The 24,465-nt window shown below is 35.5% G+C and overlaps 2 protein-coding genes and 2 long non-coding RNA genes across 4 annotated transcripts; all 4 read right to left on the minus strand.

The window, feature by feature from the left end:
- Window positions 1-1,853: 1,853 nt before the first annotated feature.
- Window positions 1,854-7,098, minus strand: LOC126792007 (uncharacterized). Its single transcript, XM_050518518.1, is given in 4 exon segments — window positions 1,854-2,582; window positions 2,715-2,956; window positions 3,739-3,951; window positions 6,647-7,098. Coding segments are annotated over 4 exon segments (966 nt in total). The 5' UTR covers window positions 6,908-7,098; the 3' UTR covers window positions 1,854-2,332.
- On the minus strand, window positions 4,183-6,264 carry LOC126792012 (uncharacterized). The gene is made up of 3 exons (XR_007671905.1): window positions 5,984-6,264; window positions 5,488-5,551; window positions 4,183-4,263 (listed from the first exon to the last, which is right to left on the minus strand). It is a non-coding gene; the product is annotated as an uncharacterized LOC126792012 (long non-coding RNA).
- A 2,565-nt stretch (window positions 7,099-9,663) lies between the features above and the next one.
- Window positions 9,664-12,293, minus strand: LOC126792011 (uncharacterized). The gene is made up of 9 exons (XR_007671904.1): window positions 12,076-12,293; window positions 11,763-11,952; window positions 11,610-11,662; window positions 11,356-11,509; window positions 11,020-11,116; window positions 10,668-10,731; window positions 10,298-10,364; window positions 10,142-10,203; window positions 9,664-9,822 (listed from the first exon to the last, which is right to left on the minus strand). It is a non-coding gene; the product is annotated as an uncharacterized LOC126792011 (long non-coding RNA).
- Window positions 12,294-19,224: 6,931 nt separating this feature from the next.
- LOC126792004 (uncharacterized) lies at window positions 19,225-20,759 on the minus strand. The gene is made up of 3 exons (XM_050518515.1): window positions 20,131-20,759; window positions 19,700-19,944; window positions 19,225-19,599 (listed from the first exon to the last, which is right to left on the minus strand). The coding sequence occupies exons 1-3, from the start codon at window positions 20,599-20,601 to the stop codon at window positions 19,350-19,352; spliced, it is 966 nt and encodes a 321-aa protein (XP_050374472.1). The 5' UTR covers window positions 20,602-20,759; the 3' UTR covers window positions 19,225-19,349.
- Between the last annotated feature and the right edge of the window lie 3,706 nt (window positions 20,760-24,465).

The raw sequence follows: 24,465 nt of genomic DNA on the forward strand, positions 1-24,465 counted from the left end.
ACCTAATTATCAATCAATAAATAATTACGTTCTGTTCCATTACGTCGTTAATATTCTTATTTCGTTCTTCTCTCAAACATATGTAAATTAATTGTTCCACTACTACTTTGCTTAAGGGAAAGGATAGGCATGCATCACATATGCATGTTTTTTGTACGAATGTAATACCGTATTGTTTTACGAGTTAATTTTTGCATGAATTAATGACCAATTGAGTATTATTATTTTAAAATTATTAAACTTATCACTCTTATTTGGATCATGTATCGTATATATCAGTATCATTTGTCTAAGCTCCGGATACCAACACCAGTCAAAATTGTTCTGACATCTGGTGGTAAGTTATGAGCTTAAGATTTGTAGTCCGGTCAATTTTGATATGTTAGTGACTTTTTGGTGAAAATTATAAAAAAAGAAGAAGAAGAAGCTAAAACGACATTCTGACACCATTATATATCTTATTTAACTTACAATAGAGTTTGAGATGAATCAACGATTCAACCCGAACTGGTCAATGCCATCCTCGTACATGATAAATACAAAATATTTACGATTTTTTATTTTTTTTCCGCACTCCATTCGTTCTACACATAGAATTGTCTGCCATCACCCATCAGTACATGTACATTTATAAAGGCTTTACACGCCATCAGTAATAAAAAAAATTTAAAAAGCAAGTATATATATTAGATTGGGGGAGTGTCCTCCCAATTACTTCTCATCATCGTGGCTACAAAATAGACGTCATCCACATCTTTACTAGTACTAAGCAAGCACAAGAGTCTCTCGATTGATCATGCTCTTCTTCTCTCGATCGATAATGCATATGGCTATTGGCGGGGTATTATTTATATGTTCATGTGGGCAAATCCCTAATATTGGGTGGGTCGGTGGATGGGAATCTTCAAAATTTACATGTTCCGAGAGTCCGAGTACGATTCCAGTAAGATTGTGAAAACTCAATATGCTTCCTAAATTAGTGAAAGTCTTTATCTCGATGTTATTTGTTGTTGAGGAAGACTTAGAAGACATAAGCAAAATAATACTAAGCATCATATCGATCAATCACGTCTGTTTTGTACCCCTGAAGATGAATAAACAAATCATATATTCAGCACTACCATGTTTATATAATTAAGGAGTACGTATGAAGCAAAACATCTCTTCCTTTGTTCCCAGATGGTGATAGAATTTCGATCAGTGGGCACTTGGTTTAGGAACAACTTCATCATAAATTAACAAGCCATAAGAGAAATGTTGCCTGCAGTCGGAGAAGATCTTTATTTGCTGGAAAACCTGAAATGCGAGACGTGACTATCTTTAGACAAGTGAGACCTGCAAAGTATTATATTCTGTTGTTGTTTTGTGTTGGCTACTAATTAGATAATTAGATAAAGCAATCCTTCACCCCTGTTTTGGAACAAAGAAGCCACCGGGAGGCTATGTTAAATGAGGTAAATTTATATATTTTGAAGGCACAACTAAAATTCAGATAGATTAAGCTGCTCTTGGTTTGGTTATTAGCATCATCATAGTAATACTCGTGTTGATGCTGTTAGAAATGTGGCGCTGCGTCTGTGCCGTAAGGCCTTGCCATGAAGAAAGGCCCTGATGAAAGCTAACACAAGCAGAAAGGTCTCAAGTGTGTATGTTTTGGTTGGAAGTCATTCAAAGCTCATCATAGATTGTGTTAATTACATTTACATCATCCCATGGAAATCAGAGGCAGTCGTTCTTAGCATTTTCCACACTAATGAACTATTTTATGAAGGAATTTCGTTACTCATGTACTCAAGTCACCTCTGTCATTTGGTAGTTGAATAAGATGTTGATAACGGTAGCCTTTCTTTAAATCCACTGCCAGCTTTCGACTTTGATGAATTTGAACAACCTAGTGCTGATAGCAAAGATAAAGAAAATATGTGAAGCATTCTTATTCTGTGATTAAGCAGCCAACATTTCTGAGTCTAAGAAATACAGGACATGATGGTCTGTTGAGATTGTAGCTGCGTTTCTCAACTCCTAGGCTAGATTGAACCTTTCAAGACTTTCAGTTATCAATAAGATAAAGCAGAACCTAATGAGATACGTACCAAATAAGTTACACAGATGAAATGACAGATTGTTTATTCGATATGTACTTGGACCACTGAAATTCCTGGTACCGACAGACAAATAACCGTAAGAACAACACAAGAAAATGTATGAAATTGACAACAACAGCCATCAATTAGGCGTCAGGCAAGAAATGCAAAATAGAAACACCAGTTGGAGTACAAAACAGTGAAGACACAGCACACAACACAGGGAACGGAAATGGATATCTCGATCATCACCAGAATTTCTTGAAGAAGTTATGGATGTGTTCACTAATTTCATTAGGCCTTTCTTCGTTGATAAAATGAGCAACTCCTTCCATTACGACTACGTCTTCCAGAAACGGCACACTTTCCTTAAACCCACCTTTGTGTATGAAATCCTTGGCGCCTCCATAGTTATAAACTAGGTCTTGGTCTCCAACAATGTACTTAACTGGAACTTTTATTTGAGCCCCTGTCCAGGGTGCAGTTAATTCCCAGTTTCTGCATTCAATTAAGGGCGATGAATGGAAGCAACAATTAGCATAAATTTCATGTGAACTTGGAGGCCAAAGATAACTCTTTCTCAATAAATTAGTCATAGGTGTAAGTTCAAGAAAAGTTCGAAGCGCATACCGGTTAATGTTCCGGTAGTAGTTTATGCCACCAGTAAATCCCTTCTTCTGAAATTTGCCAACATAGTAGTTAACATCATCCTCAAATAACCAACTTGACAACGCAATTGGAGCATCTAAAGGATGTCCAAAGCCTTTACCTTTAGGCAGGAAAAGTGGACCAGGGTGGCGATATGTTAGGAATTCTTTCATAACTCTTTCGGTACCAATCTGGGCAAAATCAGCTTCAATCTCTCCTGGTTCCTACAAAATGAGTACATAATTGTCTATCATAATCCAATTAAAGCCATCAAAATTTGTTGTTTCCCAAATCACATAGCATCTTCTTGCCAAAAAAAAAACCACATAGCATCTTATGCCTTTCTCGGCCTTTTGACAAAGATCAAGTGTAAGCACATAGCATCTTTGCTTTAAAAAAAATCAATGACTACCTTTCTTTTAACTTATGGGGATAGTTAATCAGGGAACTTACTTATCAATTGTTTTCTTATGTTTCTTCTAACTCCTACAGTAAAGAACATCAACATCTCAAATAGTGGATTATATCCAAGTTTCTAAAAATACTGAAGGAACAAACCAGGCATTGGCAACAATGCTTGTCATCCTCTTCATGATTAACAATCACTGAATAAAGCCTAGTGGGTCTAGAATATTTATAAAGTATATGCTCATTTTAAATCACCATGAGATGCATGAGGATACAATTATTAATCAAGGAACTCACTTAAACAATTCACTTGGAACACTAAAACCTTGTATTTAGGTAGACTATAGATTAAACTAATCAGCAACCACAAATCAACAGATCCAGATAGAAAGGCAACTAAGGATTGTCCTCACTGCATATCCTCCATCACATTCCATCAAAAACAAGTATTCAAGGAGTAAAATTTCTGAAGAACATTCATGCTTACCTGAATCAAACGCAATGATCAATACTCCCAAAACATATAGGAGGAATTCACTCAGTCCAGAATTACCAAACAAAATAATTAGATAAGAAACGGAGGAAGAAGAAGAAGTACCTGAAATCTACACATGTAATAATCATCTCCATAAACAGCTTGCAAGGTTTCAATAGGCTTCCGCTGAGGATTCCTAGGATTGAACGCCACGCTCAAGTTGACCAGAGCCTTAACCCGGTCCGGCCGAAATAGGCAGAGATACCAAGCAATGAGCGCACCCCAGTCGTGCCCGACCACGAACACCTTCTCCTGATCCGATGCTACTACGTCCAACTGTAACGACCCCAAAATTCTGAACCTAAAAACTCAAAATTTCAAAGTCGTTAAACACCAAACAATCTCGATGAAATCGAAATCATTTAAAATGCCACAACGGATCATCTCTGAGTTCAAAATACAACTCAGTCAAACCGATTATTACAAACCAAATTATAATTCAACATTATAACAAATGGAAATGTATAATCCTCACAACAACCTCACAAGATAGTCACACAAAATCATCACACAAGCTGCAGATAAATAACTTCAAGTCCTCTGAGCAGTCCGTCAATTCCCGCTAATCCACACCTGCGGAGTTATCCACTACACCATCGAATTGGTGCACCGGGATTGTAAACACAAACCCGGTAAGCTTTACAGCTCGTATGAGTAAAATGAAAATATAACTCGCATATTAATATATACGAAAAATCACAAATCATCAAATATAAATGCATTCATGAGTCAGTTGACGGCCCATCTAGTCGTCCCAAAGAAATAAGAAATACAACGCTCATGAGAAATTAAGTAATCATTCTGGTTACCCAAATGCATTTATATTACGGGTACCAAGAACGCTGGTACACATCTGTTACCCCTCTCGTAATACACCGCCGATATTGGATAGCCACCCGCTACCCAACATCCAAAACAATCTGAGTACCCATGAGCAGATAACCACCCGTTACCTCACATGCAGTACTAAGGCAGACAGACTAGAGCTCTAACTGTATCGTAACTTTCGCCCGGCCAAAGACTAGGTTCCGACTTGCCAAACACGTACAATAATCTCACATCATATTGTACCAAATCAAGTCTGAAGACAAATCAACATTTTAACAATCTCAATGTTAAAATCACGTACAATAATCTCACATCATATTGTACCAAAAATCAAGTCCGAATACAAATCAACATTTTAACAATCTCCATGTTAAAATCACGTACAATAATCTCACATCATATTGTACCAAAAATCAAGTCCGAAGACAAATCAACATTTTAACAATCTCCATGTTAAAATCACGTACAATAATCTCACATCATATTGTACAAATCAAAATCACATGCTCGATATATAAATCTCGTCATCAAAATGACATAAATCACGATAAAATCATAACAGTATATTATATAGCAAACTATATATATATGTACATATTTACCATTTATACAATATATATACATATATAATACATTATATCATATACATGTCATATTTCATAAACACGTCCGAAGACAAAAACTCGTCTGAAGACAAAACATTTTAACAAACTCATGTTAAAACTACGTACAATAATCACACCTCATATTGTACAAATTAAATCACATGCTCAATATTTAATTCTCGTCATCGAAATGACAATCCCAATAAATTTATAACAGTATATAATATAGCAAACTATATATATATATGTACTTATTACCATTTATACAATATATATAATCCACTATATCGTATACATGTCGTAATTCAATATTAAAAACTCTTGTAAAATCTTGAATCTCCGCAAGGGTAGATTCGTAAATATGTGAGATTTTACTCACATTCTTTCCTGCGTGCAACTTCCACGACCCTGAAAGTAATTTCCTCACTCGTTTCGTCAGTCACCTAATAGCACGATAAATGCTTAGAAAATGATACTTAAAATATCAGGTGACGAGTTCAGCACAGCTAAATGTTGTTCATAAAACATTGTTCACGGAACACTGTTCATGTTACTAATCACTGTTTTTACTAAACCACTGTTCACAGTTATTGTTTTACCAAAACACTGTTCACATTTACTGTTACAGATCACTATTCACAGTTACTGTTACAGATCTCTATTCATGCGGAGTTACTATTCATTCGGCGTTACTGTTCACCGACCGCCACCAATCATCATCAAATTTCACCACCACAACCTAAACAACATTTCCAACAACTTCCTAGTTGACACCAAGGTCTAAATCCGAGTCTAAATAGTCCAAACAACGAAGAACATAAAATCGGCACTATTCACAAACCCTAGAAAATTGAAATTTTGATTCGGGTATTTACACTTCGATTTGGCTCAATTCCTTTTGTGGGAATGTTGCTGGGACTGAGACAAGCAAAACCCCCCAAGAATCTCGAGCCATGGTGGCCGGAGGAGGCGGTGCCGCCACAACAGTAACTTCCAGCGGTTGCTACACCGTGTGTGGTTGTCGCCGGAGTGCAAGGCGTAGCCCAAAAGATGGAGCTCGTCGAGCCCGTCAGTTTGATAGGTGACACGACACGAGGCGACGTCGGATGGTGGAGAAATCGGCCGGAGAAGGTTTTTGGGTCGGGTGAACAGTACCCGAGCTGATTTTTAGAAAAAATCTGATTTTCTGATTTTTAATCTCTTCTCCTTCCTTTTATACTATTTCCAAAATCGGAAACGAACTTCCGACGTTAATAACTTTCGCGTCCGACGTCCGATTCGAACGCATGATGTGTCCACGAATTCGTATCGATGAGCTCTACGACTTTCGTGAAGGAAGTTTTCGCAACCGAGCGACGGAATAAAAGTCGATCTATACGTTGCGGTAACGTTACGTTTTCTAATTAAACGATCCGAGAACGTTTCCGTTTTCGTTTCGAAATGTCGCAAACCTCCAATTGTCATCTTGAATTAATTTCACAAGTTTAACACTTTGAAAATACTCGACATTTAGTTTCTAAAAATTCGGGTTATCACACCAACAATGCCACCAGATCGCCTACCACGTGGAAGTACGTGTAGCTTGACGCGTCGGGTGGCGCGTCCGTGTCGCCGTAGCCACGGAGGTCGGGAGCCACTGCTCGGTATCCGAGCGCGGCCAAGGCTTGGATTTGGTGCCTCCAGGAGTATCAGAGCTCCGGGAAGCCGTGGATGAAGAGGACCACATGGCCTTGGCCTTTGTCGGCTACGTGCATGTTGATCCCGTTGACATTGATCGTTTTGTGTTCTATTCCTTCCATTTATCTTTCTTTGTCTTCTGCTGTGGTTTTGTGCAAGGGAAATGCAGACTGAGGGTTATCTATAGGGTTTAGAGGAGGAGAGCTAAAGATGGAAGAGATAATGATTCGGGCAACCTTATCATGAACTGGAATGCAATCCCAAAACCAAATCAAAAGCCAAAGGAAAGAGGAGGTGATGATTACTTTGTGGAGATGGAATGCACGAACCGAAAAGGAAACTAGACCCAGTAAAGGGCCAAAATCTCACCAATATTTTTAATATATCTTCTAATATTTTCTTTAAAAAAATGATATATTTTAAAAATAAATATTTTATTTTTTCTTGCGATATTTCTCCGATAACATAAAATATATCCAATAAGTATCCGGTATTTATGATATATCTTATATATTTTCGATATTTTAGAGAAATATCTGAAATTTTTTTTTTATTTTTTTTTATCTCAACTTAAAGATGTCTCAGACTCTCGGAGATGAGTTTTTAATTATTAATCACCTCGATAGATATCAAAAAAGAAGACTAGAAGAGTAGTCCCTTGTTGGCACCCCTACTAGCACAGAGCTAGTGTGGCATGCCACCGAGCATAAGCATCACTCTCTAGGCGGATCTACAAGTCACTATATGGCTCAACCATGATATTCATAGCGTACCTCGTCATACAAGCTTTCCAAAGATAGTCGGAACTCACCAAGACACCACCGGGAAGTCACATTTCCGACCTCATCAAGATGACTCCATAGTAAGCCTAAATGATCACTTGTCTCACATTGAAGAATATGTAAATGAGAGGGGTTCCCTCACCTATAAAAGGGACCTCTCATCCCACTTAGAAGGGGGATCACTACTTGTATAACTCAAGGCTATTTTCTTATACTAGTGGATTCAAGTGGACGTAGCCTACCCCAAGAGAGGGAGGTGAACCACTATACTTCTTGTGTCAAACTAACACTCACTAATAGTTAACCGTGTGATCAGCCACCCATCTGGTAATCACTACGTTAACATCCCTCAATCGGCTAATTTTTAATTTTTCGTAAAAAAATCAGGATGAAGAGTGAAGGTTCAAGTCTTAACTCTTAAAAGTCAAGTTATATCAGTGATGAGTGCTCTCCTTGACCGCGATGATGAAAATGACAACCTCCTCCACACGTCGTAAAAAAGACAACTGATTTTGGAATTATATAAACAAGGTATTATCGAATGAAGTTAGAGACCCGAAAAATGATTCTGATAATGCTAGTTTGTGGGGCGGCGTAGCAACTCCAGACAGTTCAGATGGTGGTGGTGGTGGTGGTGGTGGAGATACAAGGTTTGAATATGGACAATCTTATGTAGGTGGAGGATTTGAGCAGTTTACTTGTTAAAGTAATTTTGATCATGCTACTCAAGATGAGAATTATGGATCTAGAGCACGTGGTCATGGTGCGCAATAACATAATAGGTGCGGGAGTAGGACAAGATGAGTCATTGATGATCAAAATATTTCATCTTATGTTACTTTAGTTGGCTTAAGTTTTGATTCTATATTGATAGAGCACAGAGCATAGTGAGACGTAAAACGAATCACATGAAGTCAAACTATCAATCTGGTTATCCTATTTACGATTATGATAAGTTTGGAGAAATATATGATCAATTTTCAAGTTGGGTTTATTTTTATTATCTCTTTCTTAGAGAAACTATCGGCAGCTCGAAAGAGATATATGTCTATCATGTTAACCATTACAATTCGAAAGAGATATATGTGTAAACCCTATGGCTCGTATGTCTTGGGCAGAGTATTGTAATTTTGTTGACCAACGTCCGTCTTTTCAAGCACCTAGAGCCTTTTTTCTGATACTAGATAAAGTTAATAATTGTATATATTTGTATGTAATTTAATAATAAACAAATAAATAATTTAGGAACAGGCTCGATATATTTTTTCTAATATCCCCGATATATCGGATATCTTTTTTTTTAAACGATATATCTACCGATACCGATATTTTGAACCATGCGTATGACATTAATTGAGTAATAGTATGAGACCATATACTTGTCTTGTTGATGATGAAAGTAAGTCGTGCTCTATCTTTTCATTAGGCTAAAAAAGGCTTCAGACAACAATTTACAACTGTTGACTGATGAGAACCTATGTGCAGAGTACATCGGTGCTATGTGATAGCACCTCAGACAGTAGTTCTAAACCGCCGTATGAACTATTCTCAGACAACATATTTTTTCTGGTCAAATGTTGTCTGAGTTGTACCGAATTCATCCAAAATTGAGACAAAAATTGACTATCTGCTGTGTGAATAACACATACATAGCATTAAAATGTCGTCTCATTTGAGATCAGATAACATAAAAATGTTGTCTGCTAGACAATTTGATCTGAATTTCAATGATTATTCTATTACCTCAATGAAACCAAATTTTACTATGTTGAGAAATGTATTCTTTGAACTTTAACTAACGGCATATAAATGTTGTCTAAATAGGCTAGTAACAACACCAACATTTAGTTTATGTTGTCTGAATTAATTTTCTACAGGAATTTTGTGATGTCTGAATGAGATTGAAACATCATAATCTAATTTTATTCTTGTTGTTCCTCTCATGCTAATACAATCACATTTAAATCTGCAATATGCTTATATATAGCAGCCTCCAAACCATTAAACTACATTAAATCAGAAAGCCAACAAAATCAATTGTCATTATATCTACAATGAATCCATATTTGCCTTAGCAAACCATAACAAAACATCTTATCTACAAGGTTCACAATAGAAATAGCTACTCCATGTAATTGTTAAGGCAATATATTCAAACATGCTCTCTCAGTTAGCTGTTGCTACATGCTACGTGTTCTTTAAATCATCCTTCATGGCAGAAAATTGGTCCTTCAGGCAATGTGCCTTCAAGTCGCCTGTAAAACAAGAACATTTAATGCTATTAAATTACAAGAAAAAGGTCTCTAAGATGTAATACGTTAATGTCAAGGATATATATATATATACATACAAGTCCATGAGTTCTTTAAGATCCATGAACTGTGGGAATTTTCTAGTATTACCATTCTACTTCAGTATTACAAAGTAGGAAAGAAGTAATGTAAATTGGTCCAGCCACTCCATTGTTGTCTATGTACTTCAAGTGAAGATATATACTTAATATATCTATATTGTCATTTTAAGTAAAATAAGGATGAAAATACTTGCAATTAATAACTTAAGCAAAGAACTTACAACTGCTGCAAGGAGGTCAGTTTATCAAGCTCCTAGGCCAATGGTTGAGAGAATTGTATGAGCTAAAACATATGTTCAATTGTAAGAATATGTCAACCCCATAAACAAAACTCAAAAGAATGAGAAAAGGTTAAAAATGTGCATACATGGACTTACAAGACAAAAGGTATCATAGACTCCCCTTGATTTGGCTACTGAGATGTGATACAATAGTGAGAGTTACCTTATAAAAACGTAGCATAACCAAATCAAGTACGTATGATAATACCATGTAGCAGAACTAAATCATACACTTATAATTTACTTAATTCAATTTCAACCACTATGAACAACGATGTAGTTTCCGGTGCATGATTAGTATGCCCGCCTTGGAAACGTACACATACTAGTCATGGTAGAGATACCAATCTAGTGTGTGTAAAGGGGACATGATGTTACATATTGGTTGAATCACAATATGAAATCGTAGCACATAATAATAATAAAGATAGAAGCAATACAGAAAATCCATAAAGAATAGAAATACCCAATCTATCAGCCTCTTCAAGCTTCTCTTTAATCTGCTTTGATAACTCGATTATCTCCGGAGCCTGCAATTGCAGCATAACCAGAACACAAGTAATAAGCCACTTTATTTTTCTTTTCTTTTTTAAATAAACCCCTTTTGATTTCTTCTTTTCCATAAAATTGATCAAAACATAATAAGCCATTCTTGTAGAATGAAACCCCCTAATAGAACAAGGACCAAAATACACCAAAGTATCAATTTTCTCATCATCATTATCTCTCACTGCAAACAAAACAGCCCTTATCTTATGCTCTCCCATAAAAATATAAAACCTACACAAAAACATTTTAGACAGACAGGATTGGGGCACCTGTAACTTATTGCACTATTTGCAGAATGCACAGTTCTTCTCCAGACCCATTGTCTTGTTTCTTACTAAACTCATCAGCTTCTTTCACTTTTTTTTTCTGAAACAAAAGAGACAAGAGACTAACCATCTGACATCAAAAAATTGAAAATTCTTGGATCTATGTGTAAGAAAAAGTAAATCAAGCTTCAGACCCAGAGTCAGATGAGCTCAGTTCAGTAGTTGGCTACGAGCCTCGATTCAGTTTCAGAGATGGTCTAGCTTTCATGTAATTAACCACTTTCTCAAATGAAATGAAAAATTTATAACTAAGAGCCTAGGAATGAAATGATTAATCACCTGAGTAATTTCAGAAACATAAATAGCAATAGCATCCTCAATGCGCTTAAGGGCTCTGGAGATTTAACTATCACATTCAACAATGAGCCTATCTATAACATCCTCCAGGTCTCTATCATAGTTATCAGTCCCTTGTTTCCTAGCTTATTTGTATCTATGGAGACAGTTAAGGGCATCACTAGTATTCCAAATTTATTGTAATTCAAATTTCAATCATAACTGAGGCAATAAATCGTTAATAAAACAAAGGATACTCTTCTCTGAGTTGTAGAGAGTGACCCTTCAGGCACAGTCCCATATCCATTTTCTGAATTCGATTAAAAAGATAAGATTATACTGAATTCGCTGATCCAATTCCCATCGGGATCGAGAAGTACGAATCAAATAGAGATGAAGGACTTGGTTACCGTTAATTGGAAAAGCTCGTGGGGGCAGAGTCTGACGAGGTAGAGGCGACACACATCGTAATTGTAATAATTGTGATCTCATGAGAAGGCCAGACTGGACAATGCTATAATCTCCAATGAGAAAAGGTTTGAAAAGATAATCACTACGAGATTATTTAGAATCTCAACCACATTAGCACAATCCACAACCCTAAATCACAGTGAAAAAGTAAGGAAACAACAAGGAATGAGTTTAAGAGCCTTTTGTTCTAAAAATCGAACCCTAAAATTAAAATCAAGTGAAAACTCAATGAAATTGAGAATTGCTATTTACCTTGTAAGTAAATCGAGAACTAAGGTAGTGAAATTGGGGAATAGATTGAAGCTGAGGTTGTGAAGAGAAACGAGCAAGACTGAAAGAACTCGGAGAGCAGCGTCGGAGAGAGCAGGTGGGGCTGAAGGTCATCGCAGGTGGAGCGCAGCGTCGTTGACCCTGGGCTTGGTCGGAGGCGGTGACGAGTTGGAAGAGAAAGACCCCGTCGAAGTTGGAGGTTTTGAATCTCGGTGAAGGACATGTAGTGGCTGAAATTTTGTGCGGGTTGTGAAAATTTGTCCAAGTGTTCGAGGCTTAGAGGAGGGAACTGAAAACTTAATTTAGGTACGTGAAATTTTCACAATGGAGCCAAAAAAAATTGTTTGTCTCGCCGTATCAGTATCTGAAAACTTAGATAGCATATAGAACATATAGGGCTGGGCATTGACCGAATTCAAACGGTTAAACCGACCGAATCGGACTGAAAAAAGTGGTCCGGTTAACCAAATCATTTAAAGTAGTCTGAAAATAGCTTAAAACCACGTTGAAACCGAAAAAATCGGTTCAGAACCGGTTTTAGACTTCAAACCGACCGATAAATAACCGATCGAACCGAATTTAAAAAAAAATTATATATTTTTAATAAAAAATCTTCGTATGCATTCTTTCTCCCTAGTCTCTACCGACACTACGGTTTCATTTTAACCCCAGCCCTTTTTTCTCTCTGCCGCTTTGCGCAAGACCCACTCTAACTCTCTCAGTCTCTCTTAATTGATCGATCTCTTTTTGGCGACTCCGCACAGACTCCTCCTCCTAAGGTATCATTCTCCATCTCTATTCTCTAACTCCATCTCTCTCACTGGTTCTTTGATTTGAGAGTATTAGTTTAGGAAATTTTTAGAGTATTTCCGATCTGATTTGGGTTTTAATTTCTGATCCGATCTCTTTTTGCTTTCAAGTTTTTCTTCTGCCTTAATCTGATCTAGGTGTTTAGAATAATAGAGATTTGTTGGGTTGTTGGCTATTGCTTATGTCGACTATTGTTGGTTTTTGATTTGTTTTCTTTTCTGGATGGACATCCACTTGAGTTTAGTGGCAGCAAGATAGTTACTGCAAATCAGCCTCTTTTGTGGATGTGCACAATTGTGGGTGAGTTGGAGAAGTGCATGAAGAGTGATGATCCTCTGATGAAGAGCATTGGGATAACAATGCAGGAGAAGTATGATAAGTATTGGGGGAGGCTAGAAGGCATGAACAAAATCTGCTTGATTAGTGTTTTGATGGATCCGAGGTACAAAGTCTTGTATTTGGAGTATTTCTTCCCCATGTTGCAGAAAGACAAGGCAATGGTAAAGCTAACGGTTGATGAGGTGAAGAACATCTTTCAAAAGATGTACATAGAGTACTATGAGGCAGATCCTGAAGCTGCTCAAGCTTCAATTGAGGCCACATTGCCTAGGTTTGATGATACAACTGATTCAAATGTGGAGGAGGATAGCCATGTTGCCAATATTTTAGCATTCCTCAAGCTCAGAAAAGAGAAAGATGTGGTGGAGATCAAATCAGAGGTTGACAAGTACATATTGGAAGCTCTTGAAGATGCTGCAAATACAAAGTTTAATGTTTTAAGTTGGTGGAAAGAGAATGCACCTAGATATCCCATCTTATCACAGATTGCTAAGGATGTGTATGGTGTTCCTGCCTCTACAGTGGCATCTGAAAGTGCTTTCTCTCTTGGAAAAAGAGTGATTGATCCATTTAGAGCTTGTTTAACTCTAAAAATGGTGGAATGCCTAGTGTGTTGTAGTGATTGGCTCAGAGCTAATAACGATTCATCCTTTTTCAAAGAGCCTAGTGAATCTGAGCTTGCTCTTTATGCTGAACTTGAAAAGATTGAATGAGGTAACTTAGTTCAAACTTCAAACTTTAGTGCTTCATTAATGTTGTTGTCTGATCTCTATACTGTTGTATTCTAAGTTTCTAACATGTGCACTTATGTGTTTTGACTACTAGGGTCTGATGTGACTGAGGAGTGATGGCACAAGAACAAGATGTGCTGCTGATTTTGTTAGTTCTTTTTAATTGTTGTTGAACTGCTAGATCTTTTTAATTTACTCGTTTGTATGAATTATGATATTGAGCTGTTGAAGTGTTGAACTGCTAGGTCTTTTCAAGTTTTCATTTGCTGGTTTGTAACTTAAGAATTATGATGTTGAACTGCTAGCCTGCTAGGTATGGATTTATGGTATTGTGTGATGCATTTTTAGTTATGTTGTGATGTTTTTGAGTTGAGATTTTTTTTTCAATTTGAGATTCACATGTGTTTTTCCTTGAAAACTGAAAAAGACAACCATTTTTTAGCTGAGAATCTGAAAAATCTGCTTAAATACTAAACTTGGGCTGAATGTTATTATTGGCCCATTTACAAACCGAACCCGACCCGAAACTGAACCAATTTTCGGTTAAACCGAAATATTCGGCCCGACCCATTTATACTCGGTTATGGTTTCATTTTCCAAGAAACCGTTTAAAGTGGTGTGACTTCGGTTTGGGCCTAAAACCGACCTGACCCGATATATGCCCAGCCCTAAGAACATATGTGTTGTGTGAAGGTTTTCAAAATTTTAACTAATATAATTCAGTCAGCACATAACGCTTATATGTTGTATGATGTTTTCCACATTTTTAAAATTTTCAGAAATCTTGAAATTTTTATGAAATTTGATTTGTCTAAATTTAAAGACAGTACATATTCACTTATATGTTGTCTGGAATGGTTGAAAAAAGTTTAGACAACATATATAAATTATATGATGTCTGAAAAGTGTGGTATGAAGGCTTTTTTGGCCTAGTGTTTGTAATTCATTATTTCCAAGAGAGTTGGATAACACATGCATCATATACAATCTATGTTCGAAATATCGGCGATATTGCCGATATATTGTCGATATATCGCTGATATTTCGAATCCGATACGATAAGAGCATATCGGTCAAAATTTATCGGTCAACGCAAAAATGATGGTCAACGGTCAAATATCGGTCAAACTTTGATTTTTTTTTCAATTTTTGTTTAATTTTTTAATATTTATTTCCTCTTTTAAAAAAAACTTATATTTTTTTTTCATTTTTCATATATATTTTTAATTTATATAAATTTTAAATATATATGATGAATTCAAGTCTAAATAATCATTCTTAAATACCTATTTTTATTATTAGATGTCGTTCGTGTACTTTAATTGTCATTAAATCAAGTATTTATTTTATTTAGTTTACTTAGTACCATTTTTTTAGTTTATTTGGTACATATTGAAGTATAATTTTATAAATTTTATTGAAAATAAGCAAATCCGATAAAACCGATATATCGTTTTACCTCTCGACCGATACGATGCCGAAAACGATATTTAGACCATTGTATACAATTGCGTCATCTCCCACATTGTGCGTCTTAGTAGACCAAGTTAAAGGACCGATCCTTAAATAAAAATAAAATAAAAAAATGCAGTACTCCATTTTTTCCTCAAATGATATGAAGATCTGTTCTCAGATATCCCTCAATCTCTTTCTAATAGTTACAAATTCGAAGAAGGAGACTAGTTTTTTTTTTGTGTTTTCTTTATAGCATTTCTAGTAACTTTTCTAAAAATCAAATAATCTTTATTATAGAGAAAAAACATTAATTTTTAACTCAAACAGCTCATTTAAATTGTCCTCTATAATAGAGAAAGTGAGAAGAGAGAGAAATAAAATCTTTAGATTTGTAGAATTTTCAAAACAATCTCTAAACTTTATTTCTTATAAAAAAATCACTCTTTATCCTAAAAAATAACAACAACAACAACAACAACAACAACAAAAAATGATTTAATTCACTCTTTATCATTCATTATTTGGTCTTGGTTTAAAGTATAAATTATGACATTATAAAATTTAATTTGATTTTCAGTTAATTATATATATTTGCATTTAATCTTATACAATTGAATAGATGAGTTGTTAGAGTTGAAGTCTTTTTTAGAGATTTGGTGTTTTCATCCTCTATAATAGAGAATTTTAAGAGGAGCTGTTAGATATGCTCTTAGGGGTGTTGTGAGTGTTGTTTCTATCATATTTATGTTTCTCTCAGCAAAGGGTTTTTTGTTTTGTTTTGTTTTGTTTTGTAAGCTTTGTTCGCTAAGTTGCTACTGTTTAATTTATTGTTGTTTTTGCCTTGGCTTGTTAAAAACTGGGTTCCTCTATATATTATTCAGTTCGCAAAAAATAAATATATATGTAAACATAAGGAAGGATTATGATTTCGACATGTTACCGAAAATTCTTCCCTTCACCACGTGGAGATTCACTTGTCCAACGTAGAGCAAGCACAACCACTTCGTTAAGTCAGATACTGGATTAGTGTTAGTCAATACAACCGCTTGTTTTTGGATGCAATTGGTTTGGTAAAAAACAAAACTTTTGTGATCTTCAGAAATTGTAAAATTGAAGGAGATAAGCTTTTTGCTCCTTCTACCTCTCAGCAACACTGGCAAACACTGCTCGTCCATCACTTTCTTCAATTTCAAGACCATTATTTTAATTTAGATTAACACATGCTCACATTGTTCTTAAACGCCTTACCAAACCTTCTAATTCTCTTCAAAATTATATAATCCACTAGAAATAGATTTTTGTTTTGTTTAATTGGGGAAGAAGAAGTAAGACGAAGAAGCTTATAATTCACTAGAGTTCAACATAAAATTTTCACAAACATAAAAGTGCAACTTTCTATTAGGGTTATGGAATAAAATATAGAAAATTTTGAAATTACTTATTTATCAATTATTTAAAACAATAAATATTAAAAATGTTGGACATGGTTACATAATCTTTGCGCTATGTGTTAAAATGGAATTTATAATAATTTTTAAAATGTTGTGATATTCAAAAAATTATAATAAATAAATCGCATATTTAAAATATTCGCAAAAATTACTATGTCCTCATGGTGATGCGCTCTATCTAACTATGTAAAAAGTTTTTGCTCTTTATCACCGGGTGACACTGTTGCTATTAAGAAGGTAGAATAATATGCAATATTAATTGAGTGGATCAAGACCCAAACGTCATCTAATATAGATGAATTTTCAATCATGGCCATATTTCATAATATTGATAATATCGTACGGTTGATATCTTCAAATTTCATTTTCTCATTATTGTTGGTTTGCAAATAGATACACTTGGATATAATCTATGAAACAAGTTATACAACTTAGTAAACAAAGTTGTCTCACATTGTTATTCATGTGACTAAATTTGATAAAATAAAAGTTCAACTGTCGGGATGTAATCAAAAAAGGGAAATAAGCCTATGTTTCAAAGCTTACTTATTTTGGCAGCTGATCCTCTATACCTATTTCTCTATTTCCTCGCCTATACCCTAATTAATTTTTGACATCTGTTTTGCCACCTAAGCAACCTAACAGCTATAAACCTCCGTTTGTGTTTATTAAAAAAAATGAAATTAGTATTATTCCTTAAAAAATAAAATCTGCATCTGCATCAATCCGTCCTCCTCCCCATAGTATATTAGATCCATATGAAATTTCAACTAGCTACTCATCTAGAACATCATGCAAATAAATTCATATGAATCGACTTAATAGAAATTCACATGAATTCTGAATTTTCACTTCTAGAAGCCAATATGAGTTTTCAAATTTGCTCATGGGAGAAGAACCATGATAATTGTAGTTGACCGGGGAGAGTTTGTTTCCATATTGTTTTTCGATCCTTTGCTCATTTGGGTTATTTGGATATGAGATTTCATTCATGGAATGAAAATAGAGAAGTAGGCTAATTATTAATTTAGGATTGGAAAACTAATAGTAATTTTAAGAATCCATGCTTAAAAGCTGCTTAATCCCCCGACATTCCCAGCACTTTATAAATTTAGTTTCATATTGACCGTGAATTTCACCCCTTCAACCTATATATGTCATGCCTACACACTTTACTTCTTATCTTCATTTAATTACTCTGCTATGCTCATTTTTCCTGCACCACCCCACTTCTGCTTCATTCTTCATCATTATGGATTATGCAACATCATACCCATGACCTAATTATCCACCACATCTGACACCGTACCTAATACCCGTCAAAGATTGCTTATCTCATTCCATGGAGAATTACATATTCATGACTTCTCGAAGAACCATACTTGATCTGTCCATCAAGCTCAGGAGAGATTGAAACACAACTTTTTCTTCTTTTTACAAAAAAAGTATTTTCATAAGAAAAGAAAAATTAACGGGGTTAATTGACTGTTAACTTGTCTTAGGTGACAGAACATATGTCAAAAATTGATTAGGGCACATGAGAGGGAATAGAGAAATGGGGATAGAAGATCAGCTGCCACTTATTTTGGTCAATGTATAGATCTCGATTATGAGGTAAACCAAATGTTTCATTTTACCTTTAATAGAGTAGTTGTGTTGCTCGACTATAAATATCTCATACTTTATAGTTAGGTGAATATAGCGTATTATTATAAGAACGTGATAAGATATGATCGTTTTAGTGAACTATAGGTACGGTGGAAAATTCATATATAATTTTAGTACTCTTGAGTCACGATGGAGGTTCACTAAAAGGATACCTATATAATTCATATAGCTTCCATTTTGTCCCATTAAAATGTGATGCATCACTGCGGAGGTTCTTCCCTCCATCCAGTGGAGGTTCACCTCATATCTGCTAACGGTGAGTGTTACACATTTGCACAATAGAGTCGATCAATTTTTTATATATTTAACTCAAACTTTGGTTATATTATGTCACATCATCAGTTTTAATGGAAAGTAAATGTTTATGGATGCAAGAATTTTCGTGCATCACTTAGATGTACTATCGTGCAGTATTTGATTTTGTAAACTGCTGCCACTGATTTCAATTGTGCGTGTGACAATTCTCCTCCGAGGTGGAGCCATGGAAGCTTAACTGGGTCAGGCCAGTTCATGCAGGGGTTTTGGTTCTGTTTTCTTTTTCGATATAAGTTTTCCGCAAGTTTACATGTATTTATTCCTCTAGTAACTTCGTCAATATGAGGCTCAAATTAAACCTTCAAAGTCACTTCTGGCCGGTGTGGATATTGACCAAACAAAAACTAGTTTAGCAACCAATGAAAAGAGAAGACAAATGCATAACAGATACTGATAATGTAAGTACAAGGACACAACAAAAAAAGAAATACAAGAACACAAGAAACTGATCGACACCATACACAGGGAGATGCAATATTAATGCATATCACTCGAATTTCTTGATGAAGTCGTGAATGTGTCCGCTGATTTCGTCGCCCTTTTCTTGGTTGATAAAATGGGCAACTCCTTCCATTACGACTACCTCTTCCAGGAACGGCACATATTTCTTGAACTCGCCATTGTATATGAAATCCTTGGAACCTAGAGAATTATAAACTAGGTCCAGGTCTCCCACAATGAACTTAACGGGAACCTTAACTTGAGCTCCAGTCCAGGGTGCAAGGAGTTCCCAATTTCTGTCGACAATTATAGCAAACATCTACATGAGATTCGAGTTTGCACCTAACAATTAAATTAGTAATCAGCAAACAGTTAAGCAAAGTTTGAAGTTCTTGCCTGTCAAAGTTCCGGTAGTAGTTTAAGCCACCAGTGAAACCCTTCTTCTCAAATTTGCCGACATAGTAGTTAACATCATCCTCGGACAACCAACTTGGCAAGGCAATCGGAGAATCAGAGGGATGTCCAAAGCATTTACCCTTAGGTAGGAAAAGTGGACCAGGGTGGCGAAATAAGGTTAGGAATTCCTTAATAACTCTTGCAGTACCAATTTGGGCGAACTCGGCTTCTATCTCTCCAGGCTCCTACAAGATTTGTAAGTAATTTGTAGATCATTTTAAAATCGATGCAATCCCAAATTTTATGTGTTTGTTAAATTCCTGTGACTTTTGTTACTTCCACCCCAAAAAAATTGACAAAATAAGCTCTTGCACCAATAAGAAAATAAGAACATAATCTTCATCTGAGGATTTCTAGGAAAAATATCGAACCTGAAATCTGCAAATATAGTAGTCATCCCCGTATGCAGCTTTCATGGATTCAAGAGTCTTCATCTGAGGATTTCTAGGATAAAAATGCACGCTCAAGTTGACTAGAGCCTTCACTCGATCGGGTCGGAACAGGCAAAGATACCAAGCAATTAGTGCACCCCAGTCGTGTCCCACCACGAACACCTTCTCCTGGTCGTCGGTGACGGCATCCAAGAGCGCAATGAGATCTCCCACCACATAGAAGCAAGTGTAGCTCGACGCGTCTGGTGGCGCATCCGTGTCGCCGTAGCCGCGGAGGTCTGGAGCCACTGCTCGGTAGCCGAGCGCGGCCAATGCTTGTATTTGGTGCCTCCAGGAGTACCAGAGCTCCGGGAAGCCGTGGATGAAGAGGACCACAGGGCCTTGGCCTTTCTCGGCTACGTGCATGTCAATGCCGTTGACTCTAACCGTTCTGTGCTCTACTCCCTCCATATCGATCTCTTCTTCTTTCTCTCCTTGACAATATTTTCGTAATCTGAAGCTCTGAAACTGAGTGGGAACGGAGAGTGATGATATATAGCGAAGCAATTTAAGAGTTCTTATCGTGAGAAAAGCGAGGGGTACAGGGGCGGATCCTATGCATTAGCATCCCCAATTTATTTATTTTTAAGTGAAGTATCCCGTATCCATATCCACAACCACAACCACAACCACACCCACACTCACAATTCACACTTACGCTCACTCACACTTAGTGTGTGTTTATCGCAGCTGTAACTTATAAAAAAAGCTGATTTATACTTATTTCTGAGAATAAGTTACTGATAAATAAAGTGGCTGAGTGTTTGGTAAACTGACTTATAATAAGTGTTGTGAGTGTTAAAAGTAATTTTAAAGCATTTGGTAAACTGAAAAGTAAAAGTGTTTGTAGTATGTAGAATGACTAATTTAGACATGAATCCAATAAATTGACTTCTTATACTACAAATTATTTTAAAATTAGTTTTCAGTATTAATTAATTTTTTTCTTATATTTAGAATTTACATTATTGCGGAGATTCTATAAATCAAGAATTTGACAATTTTGTGTGAGTTATAGTAAGTATTTGAGTTGCATCAATATTCTAGCTCAAACCGTTCACACATAAATTAACTGCAACCAACATTAATAACAAAGTACAGTTTACATTGATATCAAGTAGCAACAAAACATAAACTTGATGTGCTAAGAATATCTTGACACATCTAAGAATCCCTAGTACCACACACACTCCATAAACGTTCAGTAATTTCTCTTCTTATGTTTTCCATTTCTTGTTGACTATGACCATGATATTCTCCTTCAATATTATCATCAATCTCCAGACGCGACCTTGATACGCTTCTTAAACCTTTTTCAACTTGGACAAAATGCCGATCACGAGTAGTATGCCTTCGTATATAATTATGAAGAGTCATGGTTGCAATGACAATCTTCACTTGCTTCTCAAATGAAAATCCTTCCATGTTCCTTAAAATATGCAATTTCTTTTTCCAAACTCCAAATGTGCGCTCTATGACGCTTCTAAGAGAAAAGTGAACTTTATTAAATAATTTTTTTTCATTTGTTGGTGCGCGGTCACGATATTCTTGAAAATGTTGTTTTGGACCTTTATAAGGTCCTAAAAAGCCATTCATTAGTAAAAAATAATAATATCATCACATGTTTCAGTCCATGAAAGATGAATTTATCAAACACTAATAGATATATTTACATACCCCGATTTTTTCATCCCACCACTTGTCGGATGCCGCAATAGTATTGAGCTTATGATCCCACTCGAGGCCGGTTTGTTCCTTCTTCAAATCTATCCATAATCGCCATTGATCCTTAAGGGCATCCCATTTATTTTTTAGTTGTTTTTTGGAATAATTTTTACCCGTTTCATTATTAAAATTAATTAGCACATTATCCCACCCTTCTTTGTTAAGATAGGTGTTTGGATGATTATTCCTTTCCACCTCCTTGATACATATGTTACAAAGCACATCAACTAGTGCATCATTCCAACATGCCGACTCTTTTCCCATCTAAGTAGACAAAAGAGTAATGACACAAATCAGCAAATATTTCACCTTCTTTACTTATCATTGCCCTTTCTTTTAGGTTAATATCATTAAATGCACTCCCTACATGCGTGTTTCTATTTCTTATGGGTTATTAGGTATCAATTCTATAATCAATTCGCAATAATTCTACAATAGACTAATAAGTACTAAAATGGATTTGAGATTAATAACTAATCAATTCACAAGAGTTCTACATAGACTAAGCAATACTACAATAAACAAACAGAATAACTAATCCCTAATTTGCCTGAGATTTAATACCACATAACTAATAATTCAATTATTGATAAGATCTCAAGAGAAAAGCAAATTGTCAGAAGAAATAGCTGACTAATGATTTATCATAGTCAATATATAGAGAACAATTTGTGCATGCATGAAAGCCTGGAGCTAAAATCCCCAAATAGACGAAATCAGAGATATAATCTGAACACGATAAAACTAACAGAGCTTCGCATAGAAATTGAAATGAATGAGCAATTGAACGGAGCAATTGTGAGCGAAAACCCAGAAAAAAAGAAGAAGAAATAAACCCAGAAAACTATAGATCCACACCAGTGAGCCCTAGTTTCTTGTATTGGTTGAGCATCAGTTGTCTTTCAGGTTAGATGGAGGGAGAAATGCGAAATGGAGGCTAGGGTTTCTCTAGTATAAGTTTATATGATAGTAATCTTGTAATTAATTGGCATTGGTAAGGGTACCCAATGTAATTTTAAAACTTTCATTAATTCGCGAAAATGAAAAACACGGTGACTTATAAGTAAAAGGTAGGTAACAGCAACTTCTCCTTTTCCTTTAAATTGGACCCCGACTTTTTTCAAAAAGTTACTTCTCCTGGTGTAACCAAACAGCAAAATATTCGGTGCTTATAAGTACATGAGCTTATAAGCTCCCCCAAACGCAACCTTAATCATCTCACCCACCCACCCCCTCGGCCCCTTCAATTTCACACGACATTTTTTTTCTCTCCGTCTCGTGGTCTTCTCACCTCTCCTTATTCTCTAAAATTAAAGCCCTGAGCCCCTAACTCTAAAATTAAAGCGCTACACTCCACTAATGAGTTAGGTGGCGGCGGAGAGAATCGCAATAAAGATGAAAAAATAGAGAGGTGAGTTCTTAATTTTTCAATCTCTTTTTTATTTTCTCTTTTAATTTTTTTCGGAAGAACTGAAATTGGGGATTTGGGGGTTTTAGATTTCTGGCCAAGTTGAGATTTTTATTGAATTCAAGTGTTGGGTGTTGTTTGGATTTCGACTCTTTAACTTCAATTTAGGGTTTGCTTCATCTTTCCAATTGATTGTGGATACTCAGATTAACATTTTTTATTGTTGAATTTGGCTAATTAGTGTATCTATTGGACCCCGTTGCTGTAATATTTTTGAAAAGAAACGAAGAAACAAGGTTTTCCATCCACTGATTCCACTGCATCGGTTACATATGTTTTACTGCTTGGAGGTAATCATTATGTTTTCTTCGTCTAATGAACTTAATTAATTATTTGTTGATATATGAATTAATAGAATAAAATTCTAGATTTTTGAATTGTGTGACTTTTGTGTTGTACTATTCTATTGAATTGTTTGGTTATGTATGTTGGTAGAATGGTAGTTGTTTAATATAGATATTGTTTTTCAATGATTATCGGTTATTAGACTAAGATTGTATAATGTCATAATCAAAACGGAAGCTTCAAATTTAGATAGTTTAACTTTTTTTGTTATATCCATTTTTATTACAATTAATAAATAAAAATTCGCACTATCGATATTTTTCACTATTTTCTTCTTTTTTGGTTTTATATTCCAAGCATCCCCAATTTAGTCATCCAGGATCCGCCACTGGAGGGGTGCACAAGCAACTGCTGTCGGTAAGGTTATCGTTAGGCTTAATAGCCAGTTTGCTATCCTAAGATTCATCTGGTCAATTTTCTATCCTAATTTTTATTTCTCCAATTTACTACTCTTAAGTTTTTATAATTAGTTAATTTGTTACTCAAAGTATTAATTTTGCCAATTTACTATCCATGTTTCTAAAAATTAGCTATTTTGTGAATTAATTTGAAAATCCAAATAAACAAATTGATCAATTTTGAAAACCCTAGAGTTGTAAGTTTTACTTAAAGTTAGTAAATTAACAAAATTATTACCTAAGATAGCAAATTAGTAATTTTTTATAAAGCTAGAATAGCAAATCGGCAGAAATTAAACCCTAAGATAGTAAATTGACACCAAGTATTATTAGAGTAGC

This window comes from Argentina anserina, chromosome 4, assembly GCF_933775445.1.
Source record: "Argentina anserina chromosome 4, drPotAnse1.1, whole genome shotgun sequence".
Taxonomy (NCBI): domain Eukaryota; kingdom Viridiplantae; phylum Streptophyta; class Magnoliopsida; order Rosales; family Rosaceae; genus Argentina; species Argentina anserina.

Coding starts and splice junctions, on each gene's coding strand:
- LOC126792004 (XM_050518515.1), bottom strand. CDS start 20,601: ATGGAGGGAGTAGAGCACAGAACGGTTAGAGTCAACGGCATTGACATG. Junction 19,945..20,130: donor ACTATATTTGCAGATTTCAG/GTTCGATATTTT, acceptor CAAATCTTGTAG/GAGCCTGGAGAGATAGAAGC. Junction 19,600..19,699: donor TACTACCGGAACTTTGACAG/GCAAGAACTTCA, acceptor AATTGTCGACAG/AAATTGGGAACTCCTTGCAC.